Source organism: Drosophila obscura, unplaced genomic scaffold, assembly GCF_018151105.1.
Source record: "Drosophila obscura isolate BZ-5 IFL unplaced genomic scaffold, ASM1815110v1 contig_1, whole genome shotgun sequence".
NCBI lineage: Eukaryota > Metazoa > Arthropoda > Insecta > Diptera > Drosophilidae > Drosophila > Drosophila obscura.
The window spans coordinates 10,621,630-10,645,854 of NW_024542679.1; the positions used below are offsets into that span (position 1 = coordinate 10,621,630).

The 24,225-nt window shown below is 47.3% G+C and overlaps 2 protein-coding genes across 2 annotated transcripts; both read left to right on the forward strand.

The window, feature by feature from the left end:
• The first annotated feature begins 10,058 nt into the window (after positions 1-10,058).
• On the forward strand, positions 10,059-10,619 carry LOC111072694 (V-type proton ATPase 16 kDa proteolipid subunit-like). The gene has a single exon (XM_022364705.2). It carries the CDS (start codon positions 10,085-10,087, stop codon positions 10,565-10,567), a length of 483 nt encoding a protein of 160 aa, XP_022220397.1. The 5' UTR covers positions 10,059-10,084; the 3' UTR covers positions 10,568-10,619.
• Positions 10,620-11,323: 704 nt separating this feature from the next.
• On the forward strand, positions 11,324-11,915 carry LOC111072695 (V-type proton ATPase 16 kDa proteolipid subunit-like). Its single transcript, XM_022364706.2, has one exon. It carries the CDS (start codon positions 11,403-11,405, stop codon positions 11,880-11,882), a length of 480 nt encoding a protein of 159 aa, XP_022220398.1. The 5' UTR covers positions 11,324-11,402; the 3' UTR covers positions 11,883-11,915.
• The last annotated feature ends 12,310 nt before the right edge of the window (positions 11,916-24,225 follow it).

Here is a 24,225-nt window from a genome sequence, read left to right on the forward strand (position 1 = left end):
CACACAGGGCAGAGCGAGAGAGAGAGAGAGAAAGAGACAGCTTGGAGCGGGCAGCTTGCTGTGGCAAACAGGGCGGGGGGTGTACGAGGGTGTACGAGTACATGCTCGTAAATAGATGGGGGACACCATTTTCCATCAAAGTCAAACAAAACGTAAAGAATAAAATTATGCACACTTGACGACAAAAATCAACATCCCCAAACGACGTACGAATATTACATTGGCATTGGCATTGGGGGGGTTAGTTTTGGGTGTTGTACGGGGGGGGCGCACGAGGACATATTGACAGTGAGCTGACAGTTCGTCAGTGGGGAGCACCACAAAACCATAGATGATGGAACCAGTAAATGGATGAGTGGAACCACAACCGCGACGCCCTGTCTGTCTGTCTGACTGACTGACTGACTAACTGACTAACGTGACGTGTCGGTATCCATTCTGGTGTGTTGTGCTGTGTTGTGTTGTGTTATGGCGACGTACGGCTTAATGTGGCCACCAATATCAACATGAACTCATAAACCAAACCATGAACAAGGGCACCCAACTATTCTCTCGCTTTTTGGGAGGTAGTATATTAAAATTGATTACTGCAGCCCGGGCCCAGGCCCAGGCCCAACCCAGCCCTGGCCCCACTCTATGGCTCATATTCAGGGGGCATTGACATGGCTGGGGTGGGCGTGGGCTGTGGGCTGTGGCGACCAAACCTAACCCATACACAGTCCCAGTCCCAGTTCCCTTGCCAGTCCTCTCCCATTAAGAGAAGACCAGAAGACCTTACTAGCACCCAATGACGTGACAGCAGCCCATTTACTGGCGACAAGTTGGCCATTCTCGTGCTATGTGGTGCGTAGGAAATTACTAGGTTGCCGGTCGAGCAAACGCGGAATCATTTGAGCTACCAAAAAGGATACACTACACCCCATACCCGCACACCCCACACACCCCACACCCCACACACATGTACAATATGCCAGAAGATGGATGAGCTGCAGACTGCTACTGATTCGTTTCAATTAGAGGGAACAGGCATATGCCTCACAGAGTTCTTCCCTGAAGACCAGCAAATCCTTTTATTTCGACCCAAAACTAAATGCATAATTAGAGACACTTGAGACTACATTAAATAGTTAATCTGCAAGGCCAGGAATCAAGACTGGCAGCAGGTATTCCTTCATCCGATTGAATGTATTTATTTAAATAAAATGATAATAATTAAATAAAATAAAATGCTCTCAAATCATCTGGCATATCCCCAGCAATGCCAGGAACTGCTTTCCTGCCCAGCCCATTGCACCTCTTCCGCTCGTGCCAGAAACTTTGACTGCTGCTGGCAGCGCACCTACAAAAACAGAACCCAGGAACTAACCGAAAACCGAAAAAGTTGCGTGGTGCGCGGAGTGGGGGGTCGAATGGGGGAGGCAACGTGGCTGCAGAATACGAAGTAAATATTCTCAGCGACACACAATTCAATTTAACTTTTTTCATTTCTTTGCCGAGTGGGAGAGAGAAGTGTGTTATTTTTTATTTATTTATTTATTCATTTCACAAGGGCCCCTGGGCTGCGGGCAAGTGTGGTGATATGTTGCGGCTGTTGCGCGCAATTCTCAGTAGCTCTCAAAATTAAAATGTTCCTTCTGCACGAGAGACTGCTGATGGAACGAATCGAAATGAAAGCCAACGGCCTGGCAGGCTGGAAGTCAACCAACCAACCAACCCCAGGACAGGAGGTCAATGGGTGGGCAGGTCAGTGCACAGGTACAGTGTGCACTCGCTTGGCCATGTCTGGCATGACCTCAGAGCTAGTGCAGTGAGTTTAAGAGGCGTGTAAGCGAGGCAGCCCGCGTGTCACTTGATCTGCGGGGCCTACGACTGACTCGCTTATGTTTAGTTTGAAATGTATGTTGTGTGTTCTATGTAGCTGCATATGCCACGAGTGCTGAGAGCTGAACTGGCGGCAGTCATTGCTGATTGAATATCTAGAATATGCTTTGGCAGGGCGGCTTGTGTTCCCGACCAAACACTGAACACCGAACCAATTTGTTGGCCGTAATTCAGCAAAGCCAAAACTTCTGTTCGACTTCTGGTTGCTGTGGCTCGAAGGTGCTGCAGCACGAGAACTCCAACCAAATCCACATGTCCGACACGAGTGCAGGCAGTATTCGTACTCGAACATGGCCCGCGCATCTTTTTGGCCCGGGGGCAGGGACGTCTCTGTCTCATTTCACTCGCAGGCAGCCGGGCCATAAATCTCCGTAAACTAGTGCTCAGCGAGCAGGGAGCGTTGGTGGGGAGGTAGGGGGGGGGATGTATGTGGAGTGACCCCCACCGAAACACGAAATCACATTCGCAAAAAAATAATTAATATTTATTACCCGAGAATGAAGTATTATCAAATTGCATAATTGCTGTGTTTCTCATTCGACACGACAGGCGGACAGGCGGACTAACGGACAGACGGACAGGTCCAGTTGGGGAGCAGGTCTCCATTCGCAGCTCTCCCTTTCCGCTCTCTCTCTCTGTTTCAGTTTCTGTTTCGGCTTCCGCTGCCGCTGCCACTGCCACTGCCGCTGCCGCTCCTTTCCACGATCCTGAGTGACCACCCGCACAGCACCCCCCCCGCCCCAAAAGGCTCCTCCTCGGACCTACAAAGTGTGTACAATATATTACACGACTTGGCCTGGCTCTTGCCTCTTGGTCTGCCTCTTGCCTGCCTCTTGGTCGTCGTCGTGGGCCTGGTATCGGACCTGGCTACTTGCGCGCAAATTGCTACTCTCGTCCACCGCTCGTCCACCGCTCGCTCGCTCGGTCCGGCAAACTTTTTGATATATGAATTAAGTTTCCTTTCGGCTGGATGGCTGGATGGCTGGATAGCCCTTGTGCCCTGTGCAACGGCTGTGCGGCGCTGAGACATTTTGGGTTTACGTTGTAATTACAGGATTTTGGATTTCTTCTCTCTGGGCCAGCCCTGGCCAGGCCTGGCCTGGGCAACTTGGCCCCCGGGTCGCTTGAAGGTTATTTATTATGACATGTTATTTAGGTTTCATTTCAAAAACTTGATTGGACACTTTAGACCCGGCGCTGCAGTCCATGGCACAGAACCAGGCGCCCAGGCACAGGCCCAGGCCCTGGCACAGGCCAAGTCAGCGGAAACATTGCGTGCCCATGTGATATTCCCCCCCAAAACCAAAGCACAAAGCGGCCCCCGCAGCACAAACTCTCTCTCTCTCTCTCTCTACTTTCGGCACCTCCCTCGGCGGGGGGTGCGATGGGTGTGAAATTTCGAGCTGCCTCCCATTGCACGCGATCCTGCGGCTGGGTCAAGCATTTTCGTCCACGGAGGGGAGGGGGCGCTCCCGGAAGGGCTGCGTAACAACATTGTGTAATCCAATTCTTATCGCACGATTTTCGTATTACAAAAATTTTCTAATATTTTCCACACGGCTGCATCTGCATGTCGGATCAATAATCCCAGCAAGGTGGGGGGGGAACTAGAAGTGCCCATAGACATGTGTGGCATGGGGCAATACGTAAAATGCATCCTTGCTAATGTTCGAATTAAATTAGAAAATATTTATAGCAAGTTTTTCTAGCCTAAATGCCATTGTGGGCACCCCGAAAAGAATCGTACAAATAACACATAATACCTCTTCGTACATAATTTGACCCTCGAACAGATTAGAGCCCCATTGGCAGACCATTACGGGTGTTGTTTTCGAGAGAACTAAGGAAAACATTTGTGGTCCGAAGACTCGCATCACGATGATCCGCATGATTTACGGGGTGCCTTAGTGGGAGGGGGGAAAAGCAGAGCAGAGCAGAGCAGAGCCCAAATGTGAATTCATTTAAATAATTAAAGCATGATGCGAGAGCCAGTACACCTTCGACCTCAGCGGCTGGCAGGCAGGCCAAGTTAATAGCTCTCAAATTATAGCGGCAGACAAAGAAGAGAATAATTAAAATGAACGAAATTAATTTGTTCCACTTCAGCCACCCGCCTAACAATGATAAGACATTTTTGGCTGCCTGGCTTGCTGGCTGGCTGGCTGGATGTTTGGCTGGCTGGATGCCATGGCCCATACAGACACAGGCACACTCGCAGCAGTCATGGCTAAGAAGACGACATCGCCCAAGCCACATGGGTCTCACACACACACACACACTAGAGGACGCCCCAGAGAAAGGTTCCGTTCCCCCCTACTCAACAACAAACAACAAAAAATTACGGCTAATTTATCTAATGTGTAGACGTGGCCAGTCAGCCGTGAGACGGTGGGCATGACTGGCCAAAAAGCAAACGTAGCCAAAGCGGCAAACCGTTGAAAAATGGACTGCATCTTACCGCAAGAGTCCTAAGATATACGACTATATGTGGTAGTGGTATGTGGTAGTTGGTAGTGGAATGCAGTCTCACTTTCATCACTTTCACCGACCTGTACTAGCTGCTGCTGCGGCTGCTACTCCCTGCTCCCTGCTCCCTACCTTACCCTAATCAATGTCAACGGCTTCACGCTTCGATTTTCCATCAGACTTGCCGTCGGAGCCGCCTCATGCTGGCTCCTGCCACCTGTGCAGCAGGCCCTAATCCTGTCGCTCATAAAGCGTCTAAGTTATTAGCTCATTTTCGATCCTCGCTCTTATCGCTGGGACATCATGGGAAAAGGCAAAGAAGCGCTTGCTTGCTGCCCAACGATCGCCTGCAGATGTCACAGATCGTTGGGGAATATATGTACAAATATAGAGGAGAACAATCAAGGGGCAAAATTTCAGTTCTGTTGTCTATAATTTCATTAGGCTAATGCACGCACTACCCGTACCCGTACCCGTATTATTATTTTACGCAGACCAGTTACATAAGCGGCCGTATGTTTTCCAAGAGTTAAAGGCAACAAAATAAATATCGAAAGCACCAAAACAAAAGTAAAACTGTGAAATGACCAAATCTCATAGCATAAAAATGCCATCAGAAGAGGAGGAAATGAAAATGAAAGTAGGCGAAAGACCAGCAACGCCCGAAAATTAAATGGGGCGGGGAAAAAAACAAAGGGAGGCCGCATCGGTGCGGCCTTCCTAGTGGATGATAAATAAATACAATAAAATGGCAACATTATTTTGCCATACAAAAATCGTGAATAGATTTTTGTTAGACCATCCACCAACCAAGCAACCAACCAACCAACCAAGCAACTAACCAGTTCCCCAATTTCCTAGTTCCAGCTCCCAGTTCCCAGTTTTTGTGTCAGTGATGCGTCGTTAAACTGTAAAAGACCGTAAAAAAAAAAGCCGAACCATAAAAAAATGAGTGTGTAGTCGAAGAGCGGGGGGCAGGCAGGGGGGAAGAACGGGGGGGCACAGGCGAGTAAATCATTTTACAATGGGCCATTGGGCCGCTCTCCCCCTGCAACTCCGACCAAGTGCCAACGGCTTTATGGCTCTCATGAAGGACAATCAAGTAATAGCCGACGATTTTTACGATGACACAGAACTACATAATAAAAGATATATCAGCCACTGTCCGTCCAGCGCCCCCTGTAGGCCTCTACTCAACAAGCTGCTGCTCCTCCTCCTCCTAATACCCAAATCGTTACATTTGGCACGCCAATACAATACCGCGCCGCTGCATGTCTACGGCCCCGTTTTGTGTGGCTCCTGTGACAGTTTCAATTCAGTTTTGTTCGCTCTGCTGCTGTTCCGTGTATCAACGTATCAAGAATTGACACAAAGCACGCAAACGAATCCCCAAACATTGCAAAGAAAATCGCACATTCATATCTGATTTGCTGTCTGCCAACTGTGTAATGTCTATCTATGTACGTGCCTGTGCCTGCCAAGCATTGGGATAAATGCATTCAATACAAATACATTTGATAGCTTCGGTCATAAAAATAGCATCACATCGGTGCAGGGTTCCTGCGGTTCAGCATCATTCATCTCTCAAAGAAACAAACTCTCTGGAAAATAGTTTAGATGAAGAAAATGAACTCTGGTATATTCAAAGAAAAGCAAACAAAAATAATTAAACTTCAGCGTCTAGTGGAACCGATAAATTGTAGTACAAGAACCTCCACAATGGAATGGTCTATTCCAAATTAAAGAACAGATGCTCAAAAGTAAGTAAGAGTTACGAAAATTGTAGACAGAGAGACAGAGATAGAGTGAGAGCGAGTTAATTGCTTTGATACTTCTATGTAAATAGACAACAAAAAAAAAAAAAAAAAAAAAAATTACTGCTTTAATTTTGAATGAACTTTTCAATTTGTCACTTGGCTGGGCAGAACGAACGGCTTTAATGCTCTTGGTTTTTCGGGGAAAAACCTTTGGCCCCGACTTGATTGACAGTAATGACATTTTCACGATTCGCTGGGCGGAAAACACTGAAAAGCTGCGAGCTGGCACGACACTCGAGAGCGACAGCGACAGTCGACAGCGACAGTCGACGGTCGGCAGCCGACAGTCAATAATAAAAATTGCATGTTGAAAACACATTTGGGACTCCAGAAGTCACACACACAGTCAGCAGCAGTCAGGAGAAGTCGGCGGCAGTCGTCTCCATCGCAGCGGAAGCAACGCAGTGGGGCCCTGGAGCGTAGAGCCGCCCCGTACAGAGCGGAGTGGAGCGGAGCGGAGCAGTTGACACCCAGAGCAGGAGTAGCCAGAGCCAGAGCCAGAGCCAGTAGAATCCTGAAACCCTTTTGTCCTTGCCGCTGGCCGGAAAGAGAGTAGGGGCTTGGGCTTTGGCTTTGGCTTGTGCTTGGGGTTTTTGCTTCCAGTAAATTTATTTTTGGTTAATTTCTTTCGTTAGTTACTGTTACTGCCGCTTGTCCCGGGGCCTCTCATTTATTGCACATTGGCAGGAACTCTGTGATTTACTTTAATAAAGAGCATGGTGCAGGTGCGGGGCAGTACTGTTGGCAGGGGGGGCTAATTGCTGGGGCACGGTATACGAACGAGCATGGTATATGGGTTAGCCAGGTCATGGAAATCCCCAAAACAAACAAACAAACACACACCAAAGGAGTAAATCCTTCCAATATGCTTCCCAGATCGATCGATCCATCGCCTTCATGACATTAATAGAATTTAGTCATTCCAGATTCCCCTTCCCCCATCCCTCATTCTGGCAATCGAGAGTCGTTGCTGTTCCCAGGATCCAGGCAGCAATCATCCCTGCGAAACACACACACAAATATGCAAAGATTTGGCACTTCTTTTGTATATATCTTGGGCTCTGGCTCTATAAACTGGGAAATTCTCTTGAAACTTTTACTCTGTAAAATGCGATAAAACAAAAAACAAACATCATAAACTGCTGCCTTGGCAAGGGAGGGCAGAGAGTAGGGGAATGGAATGGAAAAAAGCGAAATATATATTAGCAATAATTCGAAACATCAATTTTTTATTGCCGCTCGCAATCATTTAATCATATCGAGTCATCAGCTCGCTCCCTTTAGATTCTGGAGTGGGACGGATACGGGGTGTTGAAGCATTCCGCATCCCGGGATTCAGAGCCCTGGCGTTGTTGCGCGTTTTCCCCATCGACCATTTGACACATGTGTCACTTGCAAACGTTCAACGCTCGTTCCGCTGTGGCAGGAACTCGACTCTGACTCTTGCTCTTACTCTGGAGCTGTCGCTGTCGGTGTCGCCTGAGCCTTCGGTTGACAGCTGTCAGTGTCAGTTTACATAATTTATACATTTCAGCGCATAAAAAAGTCATAAAATTTACAATGTTGCTTTCGGGCAGCCGCCTCATTCCTGATGCCTTATTTTTATGAGCAAAGACATCAATTTTTCGCACAGCACACACACAGTCTAGCCTGGCTAGCAACAACCACATCCAGCAACACTATTCTTCTCTCGCCCTCAGACTCAGTCGGTCCCAGCAGAGCAGTCGAGGATTTCCATTGGCATTGCCATTCGAAATGCTTTTGATTTATTTGTATTTGTGTGATTCTTTTCTCATATTCAGCTCTGGCGATAAATCCTCGCACTCAACAAAATACAACAACGATTTATAGTGGCCCAAACGGTACAGAACGAGCCGAACAATAACTAACAAAACGAAGCAGCACCAGCAGCAGCCAGCAGCAGCCAGCAGCAGCAGCAATAGCAATAACAACAATGGATATGAGCCGAAAGGAGCCAAGTCCCTCAGCGCAGCATAAATCTTTAATAGAAAACATCTCGGAATCGCGTAACAACTGCAAACGGCCATACATACATACATACATACACATACATACATACATACGTACATACCCATTGAAGAAGTGGGTGGCGAAAGGGATCTATTATTCTTTTTAACTATCAAAAGTCGAATTTCTCTGGATTACTAACGTTTGAGCTGCGTTTTTCCCATAGTTTCGGCACATCGTTAAAAATGGGATACGTTATTTGTGATTGCTTGTGGGTCAATTAGAAAATACTAAATATGCATCAACCAGTACAAATTCAACACTAAAAATCATTAAAACTAGAAAACGAAAGCAAAAGCTTCTACTTCATGACACGAATAAACAACTTGCGCCTGCGCTTGGAGCTTTGTGTATATAAATGTATGTAATAAGCTGTGCATTTAGACGCGCGCGTAGCAACAGACACACAAATTAATTGACAGCTTTAAATGAGGACGGGGAGAACTGAGAGCGCTGCGATAAGAGTGCATGCGTGTGCAGGCTCAAAGCTCTTCTTGGAGATCACATCCGCCTTCGTGTCTGCTCGTCTTCCTCTCCCTCTCTCTCAGGAAAGAACGAAAGCGAAAGTTGGTGGGTGGCCGAGCAATAGCAAGCATACATATGTATGTAGTTGTCACAAAGGTAATGTACATGTGTATGAAGGCAAGAACCACCTCTCACTCTCGTTTTCATTTGCTGTAAGCTCTCTGCTAACTTAACATGCCTCTGTAACGACACTAGAGAACGAAAGCGAAAGTGAAGTGTGTAGGTGTCCAGATCACAATGTTGAGATAGGTCAGGGCCTCCTTCTCACTCTCGTTTTCATTTGCTGTTAGCTCTCTGCTAATTGTTCGACTCTGTAACGACAGAATTTGTTGTTTCTCTGTTTGCTCACTCACTTTCTCACTCTTCGATCTTAGCCATTATGTCATAACCGTATAGCTAAGTAGGTTTTTATACCCGTACTCAAAAAAGAGTTGAGGGGTATATTGTAAAAGTGGATGTGTGCAACGCAGAGAAGGAAACGTTGCCGATCTCATAAAGTATATATATATTCTTGCATCAGCTTCAATAGCCGAGTCGATAAAGCCATGTCCGTCTGTCCGTCCGGTCCGTCTCGATGAGCGCCTAGATCTCAGAGACTAAAAAAACCTAGGGAAACCAAATTTCGTGTTCACACTCGTGTGATATCACACTTCTACAAGTGTATTTCCTTCCGCCCCCACAAAGGACGAAAATCTGTGGCAGGCACAATTTTAAAGACAGAATAAAACTAAAAACGGAGTATATGAGCATTCTTTGCTCATATCTACCAGATTGCCGAATCTGAATCAGATCGGATCATAGTTATAGCCGGAATGAAGAAATTAATTTTCAGTTGCTTCCCCCGCCTCTATCCAGCCAGAGACACGCTGCTCATTCTCTTTCTCGCTCGCACACTCTGCCGCGTTCAGTGCGCGAGCAACCCCTAGTGGAGATGATGTCGAATCTAAATGGTACATGTACAATCTACCTGTTAGATGTAGAATATACATTGTAGATATAAATGTAGAAAAAAAATTGTAAATGTAACTTTTTTTTTTAATTCTAAAATTCAAAAAAATCATATCTTCAAAAATGTATATACTGACTGAGTACGGGTATAAGTAGAGTCGCGTCCCCAGAAGCGACCCACACGTTCCTTCTCGTTTTCTTTATTTCTAATCTGATCAATTTTGTCATTACTTCCAAATCCTGTGCCTAGCAGGCTACGCATTTCATCTGAAGTGATAAATGTGTCAAACGTCATTCGTTACCTTCAACGTTCATATCAGTTGATTCCAAATATTGAGACTGGAACATTGTGAATAACAGTAAGAGGAAAACTTGTATTTTTTGTATCATTCACTCGAGCTAACTAACCTTTACAGAAGATGTCCGACGAAACTGTTTCAAATGAGGCCGACAGGCCGCCGTATGCGTATTTCTTTGGCGGCATGGGAGCCGCATCGGCCATCATCTTCTCGGCTCTGGGAGCATCCTATGGCACAGCCAAATCAGGCACTGGGATCGCAGCCATGGCCGTTATGCGTCCGGAGCTGATCATGAAGTCCATCATTCCGGTGGTGATGGCTGGCATTATCGCCATCTACGGCCTGGTCGTCTCTGTTCTGATTGCTGGCTCTTTGTCGCCCACATACACCATTCGCCGGGGCTACATTCACCTGGCCGCCGGTCTCTCCGTTGGCTTCTCGGGCCTGGCGGCGGGCTTTGCCATTGGAATTGTCGGAGATGCCGGCGTTCGGGGCACTGCCCAGCAGCCCCGCCTGTTCGTTGGCATGATTCTGATTCTGATCTTTGCCGAGGTCTTGGGTCTGTATGGCCTGATTGTGGCCATCTATCTGTACACCAAGTAAAACAGGCTTCAACTCATACGAGTAGTTGACAGTAAAATAAAAAAGATATAAATCGGAGAACCTAAAATGCTTCATCAACTGAAAACCTCTGAAAGGTGCTGTGTCGCCGCCCCTGAAGGAGAGCTGCTCTTCGAATATCTCTATCAAAATGCCAAGCGTTCTGGGACGCAATAAAATGCTGCTCGGCACGGGCAGAGATTGAGGCAGGGGCCTAGGAGCGATTGGAAACCCCACAAACAATTTATCCGTCTGCCTGGTCCCACCCACCAGCGAGGAGGCAACCAATTTCCATTCGAAGTAGGAAGGAGAGCAAAAGCGGAAGAGGAAGCGGGCCTGTCTCCATTTTTACGCTCGAGAACGATTCGGGTTCATATTTTCCAATTTGTTTAATTGAAACATGTGGCGGGGGAGACGGGCCCTGGGGAGAAAAACCACTCAAAAGCATACAAGAAACCGCAGCATCGATTTTCAATATAGAAAATGGTTTTGTGGCCCTCCCATCACGTAACCGCATGGCTGCGGGTCGGCACCATTTCCATTTCCAGCAACGCTGCTGAGAAACACAACGAGAACTTTCGTGAATTTGTAAACATATTTTGCACCTCAAATGGCTTTAGCTTTAACCTTTGATCGCAGCACACAGGCGGGAAGTAATCATCCCGTCAGCAACCCAATGAGGTTCGGCAATGGCCGGAAAGTTTCAGAAGTTCCAAATGGAATTCAGTAGAACAGAAAGAGCAAATGCCTTGGAATATCTGTCAATATATCTGTGTAGAATCTCTAGTATAGAACGTTGACGACATCCTCTTATTTGTTACAAAAAAGATTTCCGGACATGTACGACGCTGGACTGCAAGAGGCCAGCCCGCCATACGCCCTCTTTCTGGGTAGCTGTGGGGCTGCTTGTGCCATCATATTCCCGGCCCTGGGAGCCTCCTACGGCACTGCTGTATCCGGCATGGGCATTGCCCAGATGGCCGTCTCCAAGCCAGAGATGCTGATGAAGTCCCTCATACCGGTGGTCATGGCCGGCATTATCGCCATCTATGGCCTGGTCGTCTCCGTGCTGATCGCGGGCTCCATTAGAGACAGCTACAGCATTCACGATGGCTACATCCATCTCGGCGCCGGCCTGTCCGTGGGCCTGCCCGGACTCGCTGCAGGATTCGCCATTGGCATTGCTGGGGATGCCGGCGTGCGCGGAACGGGCCAGCAGCCGCGTCTCTTCGTCGGCATGATACTCATACTCATCTTCGCCGAGGTGCTGGGTCTCTACGGGCTGATCGTAGCCATTTATTTGTACACGAAGATGTAGGCTTCTCCATCACATGGGAACTGCCTCCTCATTATTATTATTATTATCAATGATTAAAATAATAATTAATAATAATTAATAATGTAATTGTGTTTGCTATTTTTTTTGTCCTAAAAACTTTCTATTTTCTGAGCAACTGCGGCCACACTTGCCAGTGTGGCCAGCCAAACGCCAAAAACACAAAATTGACTCATTTGTTCGGACTGTCAGTGTCAGGCTGCGACTCCTTGCAAGTCATTTTCTTTTCTTTTTTCGTTTTTCTGCTCGAAAAGCAAGCATCAGAGTGAAATTTTGATTTGGTTTTTATTTGTATTGCTAATATTTGTTCTTGTGTTTATTAGCAGCAAACAATGACAACTCGCCAAAGTTTGCGCCTAAAGGAAAAGCAGCAGCGGAAAAATATCCCCCCAGCAGCCCCTACTGAGGTGCCAACCAATAACCAAGTAAGAATTACCTTTAATTAATATTGAAAGAAATAAAAATAAAAATCCTTTTTATCTCAGAAGCATCGACACACAACGGAACGTCGCAAGGCTGTGGGTCATGTCAGCGCCAATGTAAGTGATAATTAATTTTACAAATATATAATTTAAATATATGTATGTACATAATAAATAAGCAGAAGGAACCGACCAAAAAGAGGAGACTACAACCCAAACGGCGTTGTGCTCGGCGTCGATATAAGCCACGCGTCTCGACATATAAACGCAGTGACTTGTACAAGACTACTCGCCATGGTAGATTGTGCCGTGTGGAGCGCAATGACTGATTGGCACAGGAATCTTAGTGTCCGTGTGTGGTTGCGGCCTTAAATACATCGGAGCTGCATCTATCTTGCAGAGCTATCCACTGTGAAAGTGCAGCCGCTTATTAAATATTTTCATGTGCCAATTAAATAGTCTCACATTTAAAGGAAATATATTTCCCGTAATTTTAATTGATTATATTCATAGTATTTATTTTTATTTATTTTTTTTTTGTATTTATTATTATATTATTTTATTTTATTATTATATTAGGATTATGCTAAGACTTTTTAATGCATTTAATTCTATTTAATTTCACTTTGTTTACATATATTTATTTGTTTCCTTTTGCCATGCCAATTTTCTCCCAGTGTATTTAAACATAGCTTATGATAATTGAAGCCATGTGGTAAAGACGGCTGCCCTGATTATTTTACCACAATGAATGTACTAGTAACTACTATAAGTGTGTGAGTGTGTTTGTGTGTGTGTGTATCTATGGCAGGCATCGGATGGTTTTGTCAACAGAAAAGCAGGAAGAACTTGGCCAGGACGGGTCCATTCGGATGTTCAATTCAATTCCAATCACACTTGAGGGGCCAGGCAGAAATCCAAAATATACATTTCCTCCCAGCCCGAGCCTGCCCACCCCCCCCGTGCGGGTTCTATGGCTTGCTTTTGCCGTGTTTCCATTTGCATTTTCCCAGCGCGTGTGTGGAGGGGGTGGAAGGATGGAGATGGAATTGGGCGCGTGTGTCACTTTTTTTTTGGCAACTCAACACCAATTGGCATTACGGGTGAGGCGGCGGAGTGTGTTTGCATAATAAATATGATAACGCAGAATATCGATTCGATTTAACCGCAAATCTCCCCCAGCGCAGGGGCAGACACTGGGGCAGGGTGACACAGACACAGACACAGAAAGCAATAAACGAAAATTTGCAATTTACTTTCGGATCCGAGGATTTATGTTTCACCTTCCTGGAGATAATTGTTTTCACTTCCTCTGCCACTCAATGGAACTTTTAATGCTGGAATAACAGTTAAATGCGTGTGGCAGGGGCCAGTGGCAGGGGCAGAGGCAGAGGCACAAACGGAAGCCGTGCGAGAGTTGGCAAGACTGACAGAGGTCTTACCGAAATGGGTTTATTAAGTGCAAACACTTTATACAAATGGCAGGGAGGCGCATAAATAAATATGTATTTAGGCCGACTCGGCTGGGAACGGATGTGTGGCATGGCCTGCCATGGCATGGCAGCCTCCGCCCACTCGGGGCACGCGCTCCAGCGAGCACTTTCCATGCGGGGGGGGCAAAAGGAGTTCTCTTGCATCATCTGCTGCGAAACTTTTCTTTTAAGACATTCGTTGATTGACGCTTTTTGCCACCCATATGAACAGCCGATGTCCAATCCTACAAGATAATCCCAGGAACAAACTGTAGCCCAATAGAAAATAATTCAAATATGATGGAATAATTCTGCATCGATTTTGGATTGTTTCCTCTCTGGCCGATAACTAATCCCCCCCTTTTAAATAAATTACAGTTGGCCGGAACGAATCGCGAGGGAAAAGTTAAACAAATGTTGCATGACCTGCTCCAAAATCAAATATAAATCAAAGGTTGTTTCGGTCAGCAGAGCCAGAGCCAGAGCCGGAGCCCATGGAGTGTCATACATCAAACGTGCAGCGTCCATGTGGAAAGGACCATTTGTAGAACGGCAGCCGTTGGGTAGGTGGCTGGCTTATGGAGTGATGGCCTGATGGACGCTGGCCAGTGGCCCGATGCCGATTATTTGCCCGAAACTGTGTGCTGTCCATTAAAACCGCACGCATCAATTGTGTGTGGGGGACAGGGGACGGGGACCGGTTAGAGCCGTGCCCAAAGGCATTTTGACTCTCGCTCTAATTTTAATGTCTCTGGCAGATTTTGTCCCTCGAAATCTTTATTCATGCAGTCACTCAGGCAGGCAGCCAACCAGCCAGCTAGCCCCATTCATTGGAGCAAACATTCATTGGCCGACTGACTGCCTCGCCCCCTCCCCCTCGGTCACATCACCATCAAGATCAGCATCATATGATGTTGGGTTTGAGTTTAGTTCTGCCATTTTATTGACATGGGGTAGCCAAGCTATGCGATAACGTTCGCCTTTGGGGCAGGGCAAAGGAGTCGCAGTCAGGGAATATTTGGGACGGCTAACAGGGGATCGATGCTCTGGTGCAGCTCTGGATCGTGGCAGTCACTTTGGACTCTAGTGGGATTCACTGGGACACAGCGTCTTGGCCGCTTGAAGGGTAGCCCAGAGTGCGGCTAGCGCTGGCCACAGCACTCGTCCTCGTTGGACTTAATTTCATTTTCGTATTTGCTGTGGCCGGGTATCCAATGATTTGGAAACAATTTATATATTGTGTACGAGCAGCAAGGGCGGTGGGGGGTGGCTGGTTGGGTAGCTTGCGACAAGGACATTTATTTCTTGCTGATTTCATTCCCCGGTCTCCGGATTCCCGGACCGGGCTCTCAATAAATGCGAAATAAACACTAAATGTGTAGTTGGACGTTGCCCTCCCACGATTTTTTCGCTGATTGAAGCTTTTCCTGTTGGCAACACCTCAGAGGGTCCCCGTGCCCCGGCCGCACTGCCGCACTGCCGCACAGCCTGTGACCTTTGTCCTCTGCCCCTGGCGTGTTTGTCCTTTGCGTTTCCGTTTCTACGCGCTTCCTGCGACCTCCATCAGCATCCACCCCTAGCCCAAGCCCAAGCCCATTCCCATTACCATTTCCAATCCCATTCCCTTTGCCATTCGTAGTTCTTCTTTCACTCCCACTCCCCATTTATCAGCGCGTGCTTGTGCTGCGTTGTTTCCTTTTGCATGGAATTATTCTCCTGCCTTCTGCCATTCGCCTGGGCCCCAAGCTCGCCTCTATCTATGAAGCTGTTCCTGCCTGCCACCTCCTGCCTCCTGCCTCCTGCCTTTTGGCTCTGACTCTCTGGTGCCAGCCGCTTCCCCTTGGGCGTGTTGGCGCGGGTGTTAAGCATCGTTCCGGGCAGTCCAACGCGCTCGTTGTTAATGAACAGATTCTTCGCTTGTCGCGAACTGATTCAGAGCCCATAACAAGTATACCTCAGCAGGGCATGTGCCAAATAAAACGAATAATACGAGTCTTTTGCTAGACTTTCGCAGACTCATTTCTGAATATTTTTATTGTTCTCCTCAGAGTTAGGAAAATATCCAACATTTGTCATAAGAAATGAGAAAAATCTGTGCTCTGTTTTGGGATAATTTCAGCCAAAGAATTCAAAGGGCGAAGACACTCTTTCTATGGGGACTTTTCCTGCACTTCCTTCCAGGAATATCTGTATATAAATTATAACGGCAATACGGCTTCAATTTCCCTTTTGTGTGTGTCTGTGTGTGTGTGTGTGTTGGATCTCCTCCTAAAATGGCGAGAAGGTCAACGAACAGTTCGATGGGGGGTGGCGAGGGGAAAATCGAGTCGAGCCGAGCTCAGCAAAAGCGAAAAGCGAATTCCTTTCTCCTGCGTGGGGGACGCTGCCACTGCCACTGCCTCTTCCACTGCCTCTGCGACTGTCTGTTCGTCCCCAAATCGGTTGCCAGGAACGCTGCGAGTTAACTGCCAGTTTGGGGGGTTGTGTGCGGGCGGGGGGACACTACAGAGTCAATCTACGGCAATTCGCTCAAATCAAATTTATTTGCCAACCACATAGAAATTATGAGACGGAGATGGCGACGGAGCTTGGAAACGAAACACATGTGCGTTTTATTGCAGCCGAATGCCGGGGGGTACGACGATGTATGCGTTCCAATTGCGAAGGTCCCGAAGCAGCATGCCCCCATGCCCCATGCCACATGCCACACACATACACACACATATATACCCATATCCTCTATAACTATTAAGGTTGTCAACGCCCCCCCGCCCGCCGCCTGCCGCCAGGACTCCGCGGCTACGTCAGGGGTTCGGGGCTCTGGGCCAGACAATGGGCCGGGGTGCTGTGTCACTTTGGCGCTGCCTTTTGTACGTTCGAGTATTTTTATTCATTCTATTCCCTGGCTTCTTCTTCCACTTCTTTTTTTTTTATATTTTATTTCATTTATTTATTTCGCTCGCCCCGTGCCTGTCCGTTCCGTTCTGTTACCCCCCTCCCCACACCCCACCATACTATTCGCATTTGAACAAAAATAAGATTTTTATTTTATGCTCTCACAGTATGTTGTAAATCTTGTCGCTGCTGCTGCTGCTGCTGCTGCTGCTGCTGTCCCTGATGATGAAACGAAACGAAATTAAGAAATTTTTTATTTTCCCTTCGCAATTTCAGTAATGAAAGAAATGCCAGCCAGCCAGCATGAGCTTGAGCATGAGAGGATGAGAGGATGAGGGTGCTGGGTAGTTGGTCCTTTGGCATGTCAGTCAGCCAGTCAGTCAGCCAGTCAGTCAGGCCCGGCCCGGCCCGGCCCCCAGTGGCAGGCAGGCTAGGCAAGGCAAGGCAAGGCAAGGCAATGCCTTCCTGCGCCCTGGCCTGGCATTCATTATGGAATCATTTGATATTTATTATTTCGTTTATGTGGTTCCCATTTGAGATATTGCCTTCATTTGCTGCGTTGTTAGTGGCGACAATGGACGGCAGAAGGCAGTGAGGCAGAGGACAGAGGGCAGACGGCAGTGAGGCATCAGGAATCGTTTTCCCTCAAGCTGGCCCCCATGAGATTCGGAATCTTTATACGATTTTTGCGTGATATTACTTGTCGATATATGTGGTTCTGGTGAGGTATAGCGAACCTGTGATCCGATATGGCCCCAAGAAATCCTTCCCGAAGAACGGAAACTAATTGGGAGAAAGGAACTAAGCCCTGCCCCACCCCACCCCCCCGTCATCCCAGAGGACTACTCATCATTGCCTTTGTCCATGTCAATCCTTTCGCTGTCCCTTGCCTCATCCATTAACCCACATTCACGTCTATCTCTGGATCAGTCTAAATGTTTTTGTGTAAACACGAGGGAGGGGCCCCTAGCAGTGGCAGTGGCAGAGGCAGGGGGACACAGTGCTTGGTAATTGTGTGCGCCTTTGTTGCCGTTGCAGCTTTTGCACTTTACTTCCTTCCTGGCGCTTTGTTTTTCGCACAGTGAGCAGAATAAATGCACAGCCCTGCCACTGCCACCGGCACCGCCACCGCCAGCAGCGCTGACAGGGGCTAACAGGGTCGACTGGCCCCGGTTGGTCCGTTCGTCCGTTGGTCCCTAGGTCCCTTGGTCCCTTGGTTGGTTGGTTGGTTGGTTGGTTGGTCGGTTCGTCGGTTCGTCGGCGTGTTTGAATGGCGGACAGCTTCAGCTACTACAGCTTGCTACTTGTCCGGGCTTTGCTTTGCTTGCTTTCCGTTTCGCTGGCGTTCGTTCGTTCCCTTTGTTGCCAGCCTCATACAATGACTTAAGCTGAAATGTCAATTGGATGTGCATGGCACGACTGCGACTGCGACTACGACTACGAAGCAAGGAGCAAGGAGCAGGAGCCACAGTCAGAGCTACAGCCGTAGGAGGAGCCACAGCCAGAACTCAGGCGAAGCTCAGAAATGAAAATGATGAAAATATACCACACCACACCCCTCCACCCCACCCATTACCGGCCACCCCGTGGGTAAATGACAAACGTAACGCAGGAGGCGAACGCACCAGAACCCGGACCCGGACACGGACCCGGATCCGGATCCGGACTGGCTGGAGGGGGAGCACACTGCAAAAGTGCTTATGACAGCAGCCTGTCCCACAGAAGAGAAAATCCTTTCTGGAGCTAATAGAATTCAAACGCACGGAGGCTTTGAATGGGTTTCGTTTTTCGAAGGACGACGCATTGACGCCAAAGACCCCCAGCCCCCAGCCCCTGGGCCCCTTTGCTTTGATGAGAAAGTGGTTGGGGGTGGGGGTGGGGGTGAGGGCATAAGGAGAAAAGTGAAAGTACGTGACATTACACGGCATTGCAATTGTGTGTGTGTGTGTGTGTGTGTGTGTGTGTTGTATGCGAGGGTCCCTCTCTTCCTCTCTCTGGATGGAAGGCACATTGAAGACCCTGGAGAAGTCTCTTTTATCGCCAAATCCACATCAGAGCAGAATCCTCTAGGAGAGCCTTCTACTGATGATTATCACGGATTAGTTTCATATTTTTAAAGCTCCAGTGTCCAGTGTTAATGGAGGAATACGCCGTGAAAACTCCAATTGAGTGGCGAAGTCTATCTCCAATGTGAGTCTGAGTTGAGATCAAACCCCAGCGTAACTTTTGTGCCAACCCTCTTTCGGGATGGTTTCCCCCGCCCCCATCCCTTGGCTGGCCCTGTCACACCGGACCCGGACTGGTCCTGTGCGCGGAGTGGCGTGGACGGACATAGTTTGTTTCATAAGTTTCGCAAAAACCATTAACGACGCTCCATGGGCACTCCACCGGCCCCTGCCCACTGCCCACTGCCCCCTGCCCCCTGCCGCCCTGCTTCTACTGCTTTCGATACAGCAGCTTCTTCGCCTAAATTGAAAAGAAAAAGTGAAAAGCTGAAAACTTTTAAAAGTTTGAATCCCATCCACACCAAACCCTGCCTCGCTCCCACCCACTGCCGTACCTTAAGGGCTTGGGCTGGGGCGGTGCTCATTTGGTCAATAACAGCAACGGCAACAGCAACGGCAACGGCAGCTCTCAGGCTGGACTGGTCTGGGCTGGGCTGGGCTGGGCTGCTGCTGCCCTGTCCGGGCACTCCGTTTGTGAACGTGTCACACGGATCCGGGCTCCGGCTCGGGCCAAGAAAATGTTCAGAATAAAAAGGCGACTCCATTCCACTCTGCTTTTTTTTTTCTGAACGCTATGCTTTCGGCATTTTGTGCCTGCCCCCAGCTAATGGCTGTGTAAATGACAAAGTGAATTTCCAACGGTGGGCAGCAGCCTACCATAAGCCTACGCGCGTGGGGGGAGGGTCAGGCTTCAGCGGGTCAGGGGTCCCTAATAGCATTAAAAGGCATCTAAAACATCCAATGTCCGAAAACTGTAAAGTTTCGACTTTTGTGCATATTTTCGTAACTTTGCTGTATAATTTAAATCGCATCGTGCGTCTGCTTCATCACTTCGATCTGGGCTTGCCATCACTTTTGTCGACATTTAAAAGCCTCAACTGATGCGTTCCGCCTGTTAGGGCGAACCCATTCCCCGGTACACATTTAAGTCCAAGGGCTGCCGTAGATTTGGCGAAGGAATTGCCAAACTTTTTGATAGAAAGAATTTCACAATAGGAACAGTCAAATTATGTTCCATGCATTTTAATTTTAAGGGCAAAAGCTGCAAAAGGGAATAGTAATTTTCTAGGAAATATTATTACTGTAGAAGCAGAAAGTAATGAACGACTTACGGGTATATCGTACATAAAATAATAAGATTTGCAGACCAATTGAATTACATATCATTAGCTGTCACTTTGCCTACTCGTTGCTGTAGGTAAATTCCATGTTTGTGATGCACTCATGACATATAAAATCCGTAATTTGAATGGCTATGCCCCTCAAACAGTTGTGGGAACCGAGCCGAATGCTACATTTATTTTATTGCCATCAGCTGGACTGGGGGTCTGGGTCTGTACATTTGCCAGAGGTTTTGCCTTGTACTGGGTGCTGGGTGCTGGGTACTCTCTGTTTTGTTTGCTACATTATTCAGGTAAACAGCTCCATTAAATGGGCGTCTTGGTTATCCGCTGCCTTGTCATTAGCTTCTTGTGCGTTTCGCATTCGCAAGTGCACATCGATGCCACCCGCCATGGAGCCGGCCGTAGCTTCGCAAGCCAACAAAAATCGATACAGAAATAAATAAATCAAGCCAAGCTTTTATTTGCAATAATTGCATTAATTGCCAGTAGACTAGTTTCTGCCGAATCAGCATCGAAATGAAGTCGCAGCTTATGAGGATAATAGCAAAAGTATCACACGCCCTTGCCCAGTAGTAGTTCGTGTACCCCAGGAGAAAATATTTAAATACATTTGTAATTCAAAGAGCGCGCAATAAATTTCGACACCCCGCAAACACACACACAACACACACACCAAAGGCATCCTGGATCCAGGAGCAATATAAATAGGTTGTGGTCTGGTCTAGAAGGGCGGAACAGGGCCTGGGACTGGGACAGGGAGTGGGTCTGGAGAACTGGCAACTGGCAACTGGTAGTGGAGGCCGCTGCTGATGTGTGCTTGTCGACGGCTTGAAGCAAAGTACTTGAAGAATTACACACAATGCATGCATTATTCATGCTTACTTCAGAATTTGCGTTACAAAGTATAAAAAAAAAAAAAAAAAGAAAAAACGAAAAAGGAAAAAGTGCTGTGAGGACACTTGTGCCTGCGATGCCTGCGATGTTTGCCGCCTGCCCATGTCCTCGATGTTGCGAAAGAAGCCCGCCCGAAACACGAAAAAAAAAAGCGAGAAGGAAGTGTGAATGAGAATGCCGGGGCTAAGGAGGCTCTTGTCGCGCCAAGAGCGAAAAGTGCAAGAATTTCGAGGTAACCGCTGATAGATTAGAGCTGCCGCTCGTCGGGGTCACCACCCAACCCACCCCTATCCCAACCCAACCATTCACAGTCAACCAGTAGTATTTCTTGGCTTTAGCTTGGGTTTGGGGTTTTGCAAATTACGTCAGCTTTTCGCGTTGCCAGTGCCACCGGGGGACAAATGTACATAATCATGTCAAATGTCAGACATACCGAAACGAAATGAGTAACGAGCGCGCAAACTGGTAGCCAACGCGTACCGGCCCGTCCCCAGTGGGCTCCAGAAATGCCAGGCACTTTGATTGCCATCCAAAATTGATGGGCCACCATCAACCATTGGCAATGGCACATCTTATTGCCGGGCGGCCTGTTCCCATTCCAGTGTATCGCGAAACAAGACAGGGCAGAACAGGACACTTGGAGTGGACTCCCAACCCAAAATGTGACACTGTCCAAGGCCTAATTTCAATTCCAATCGATCTATATATCGATGTCATGGATACGAAACCTGAGACGATGAGCAAGAGCACTGCTGCAGCTCTTGGAAATCTTTTCCCGACTTGTGGGTGCAGATCTGCAGTCAAATATTCGAGTTTTAAGTATACCTACACAAAGATAGTTGAACAAGGGAACGCACACCATTTATCTATATCTATATTGCTACAGTAGAGATATCTCCTGTGCATGTTTATTATATTTCAGCTTAAACTTTAAGCGATAAATTTTTCCAGCAACGCTTTTCTATTTAAAATAAAAAGACATTTTCCTCAACCTGATGCCCGCCCGACTGCCTGACTCCCTGACTGCCAACTAGGCTGTCAAAAAATAAGTATTCCCCGGGGGCATCGGGGGCATCCATCGGGCTGGAAGCCAAAACCAAATTGAGCCGAATTGTTGGCGAGGAGGAGTTGCGTCTTATCAAGCCGCACACGCGCCCATCTTCGACAGCACCGTCTCCATCAACGCTCCCCCACCACCCATGATGGTGCAGGAAAGGAAAGGAAAGGAAACAGAGACCTACTACATCATAAACTAGAATCATGTTTTGTGGCTGGTGGCTGGAGATGGAGATGGAGGCTGGTGCGGATGGGCGGTTTTTTTTTTCCTTTTTTTTTGGAAATTATGTTGATAACCTCACATGATCCTGACATTAGAGCCGCTTGCTTGCCTCGGTAGGGTACGGATGCCATGGACTTGGGATGCGATGGGATGGTGGGATGGTTCGAGGGGGGAGGGGGCTAGGGTGAGATTGCGAATTGCGAATGCGGATGGAAATGTGCACGTACTGGCTTAAGTATATTTAAGCATATGGAGAGAATCAAGTGAAAATCAATAAAAACCCAAACACGTCTACACAAATCACATGAAAATCGATGTTCATCGCAGTTGGCTCCTTGCTTAGAGGCGCGAGAACCAGCTCAGAGAACCAGTCAAACGTTACGACTATAAGATATCTAATAGTGTAGTGTATAGTGTAAACTAGTGAAGGAAAGGTTTAAATATGAATTAACGGAAGAAAGTTGCATCCCGTTCTGACTTTGCAGGTAATCCGAAAGTGATGATTTTTAATAGATACGCTAGAAAAAGCCAGGCATCGTAAGAATTATAAGAATTATAGAATCAGGTATAGTATAATTTAACTTCTGATTTTTAATACATTGTCACAATAATTTATATATTTTTCCAACAAAGGGTAACCGATCGCCGATATATATTTAATTGTGGATGCCATGCACGCATAGAAAAATAAATGGTAATAGCATTAGTTATAGTATAAAGTAAAAACACCCATGTTTAAATTAAAAATTCTGTATCTAATTTAAATATAACATATATTTATTTTTAATGTGCATTATATTTAAATTAAGTATTTATGCATTCTAATTTATACTCTTTGTGTAAATCTTCTGGTAAATCTTTTGGTATACTTTTTTGAATCTTTCGGTGTTTTTTTTGTCTCTGACTGCAGCTATTAATACTGCCCAGAATTCAACATGCCCTCCACAAGTATAAACGGTATCAAAACCGGCTCTCTCTGCACTGCCTTCCGCTCCGCGCCACTCAGATGTATCGAAGAACTTAAAGGATTGTTGCCAATGTAGCTGTTGCTGTTGCTATTTTATTGGAAAAACGTGCTGCGCATTAGAAGTGGCAAGGCTGCTCCTGTGCCTCCTGCTCCTCCTGCTCCGCTGCCGCAAAGGCGTCCTAAGTGGTCCATTCGCCGGTGCATACGGGCATAGGCGTTCCTTCGAATCCTCTTTGGAAGCGCTCTGAATCCGGGGGAGTTTCTTGTGTGTAGTTTCGTTCCCCCAGTTCCCCTAGCCATCGCCCGCCAGGTAGTTGCTGGAACGAACCCTGCCTAGAATTTTGATTTTCCAAAGAAAGGATTGCCAGCCTAAGTGCCTGGGTCCGGGCCCGGCTTTGGTTGGGGCTTTTAGCGGAACTACACCCCACGCAGCCCCTTACCAGCAGCAGTCCCGAAGTGCATTTGTGTGTCTGGCGTTGCCGGTAAATGTGCAGACGTGTTCCCCCATGGCCCATGGCCCATGGCTCATGGCCCATTGCCACGTGTCCAGTGAGAGCCATCGTGCAGGTGGCATACTCCAATGGAGCCACCAGATGACACAGCCAAATGGATTTGCCATATTAAATCCGTGGATCTCACTGGGGGCCAGTATGTGTGCGAATATAATTTATTTACTAGTATTCAAAGCATTCCTATGCAAAGCACACTTCAACCAGCGATATGTGGTCGCTAATGATTCAAAGCCTAAAGCAGAAAGTCCACAGGGGGACCTGGAGGTGACAGCCCATTGTCTAGTATAGCTAGAGGAAATCGCCTGCAACAAATGACAAATAAGCCTCTGGCATACGTATGGAACAGGGATTAGCTGGTGCACCAAAAGCCTTTGATTACTCCAGAGCTCTGCTGATTCCAAGTGGCATTTCGGATGAAATCTTTAAACTGAGAAGTAACTGAAAGTAAGGCTCATGCACTGGCAATCGCTGATCTACTTATATGTAAATATGTTCATAAAAATACACTCGTGCATCTGGTACTCGTATGTACATG

Excerpts from the sequence above, each read along its gene's own strand:
- LOC111072694 (XM_022364705.2), top strand. The coding sequence starts at position 10,085 with ATGTCCGACGAAACTGTTTCAAATGAGGCCGACAGGCCGCCGTATGCG.
- LOC111072695 (XM_022364706.2), top strand. The coding sequence starts at position 11,403 with ATGTACGACGCTGGACTGCAAGAGGCCAGCCCGCCATACGCCCTCTTT.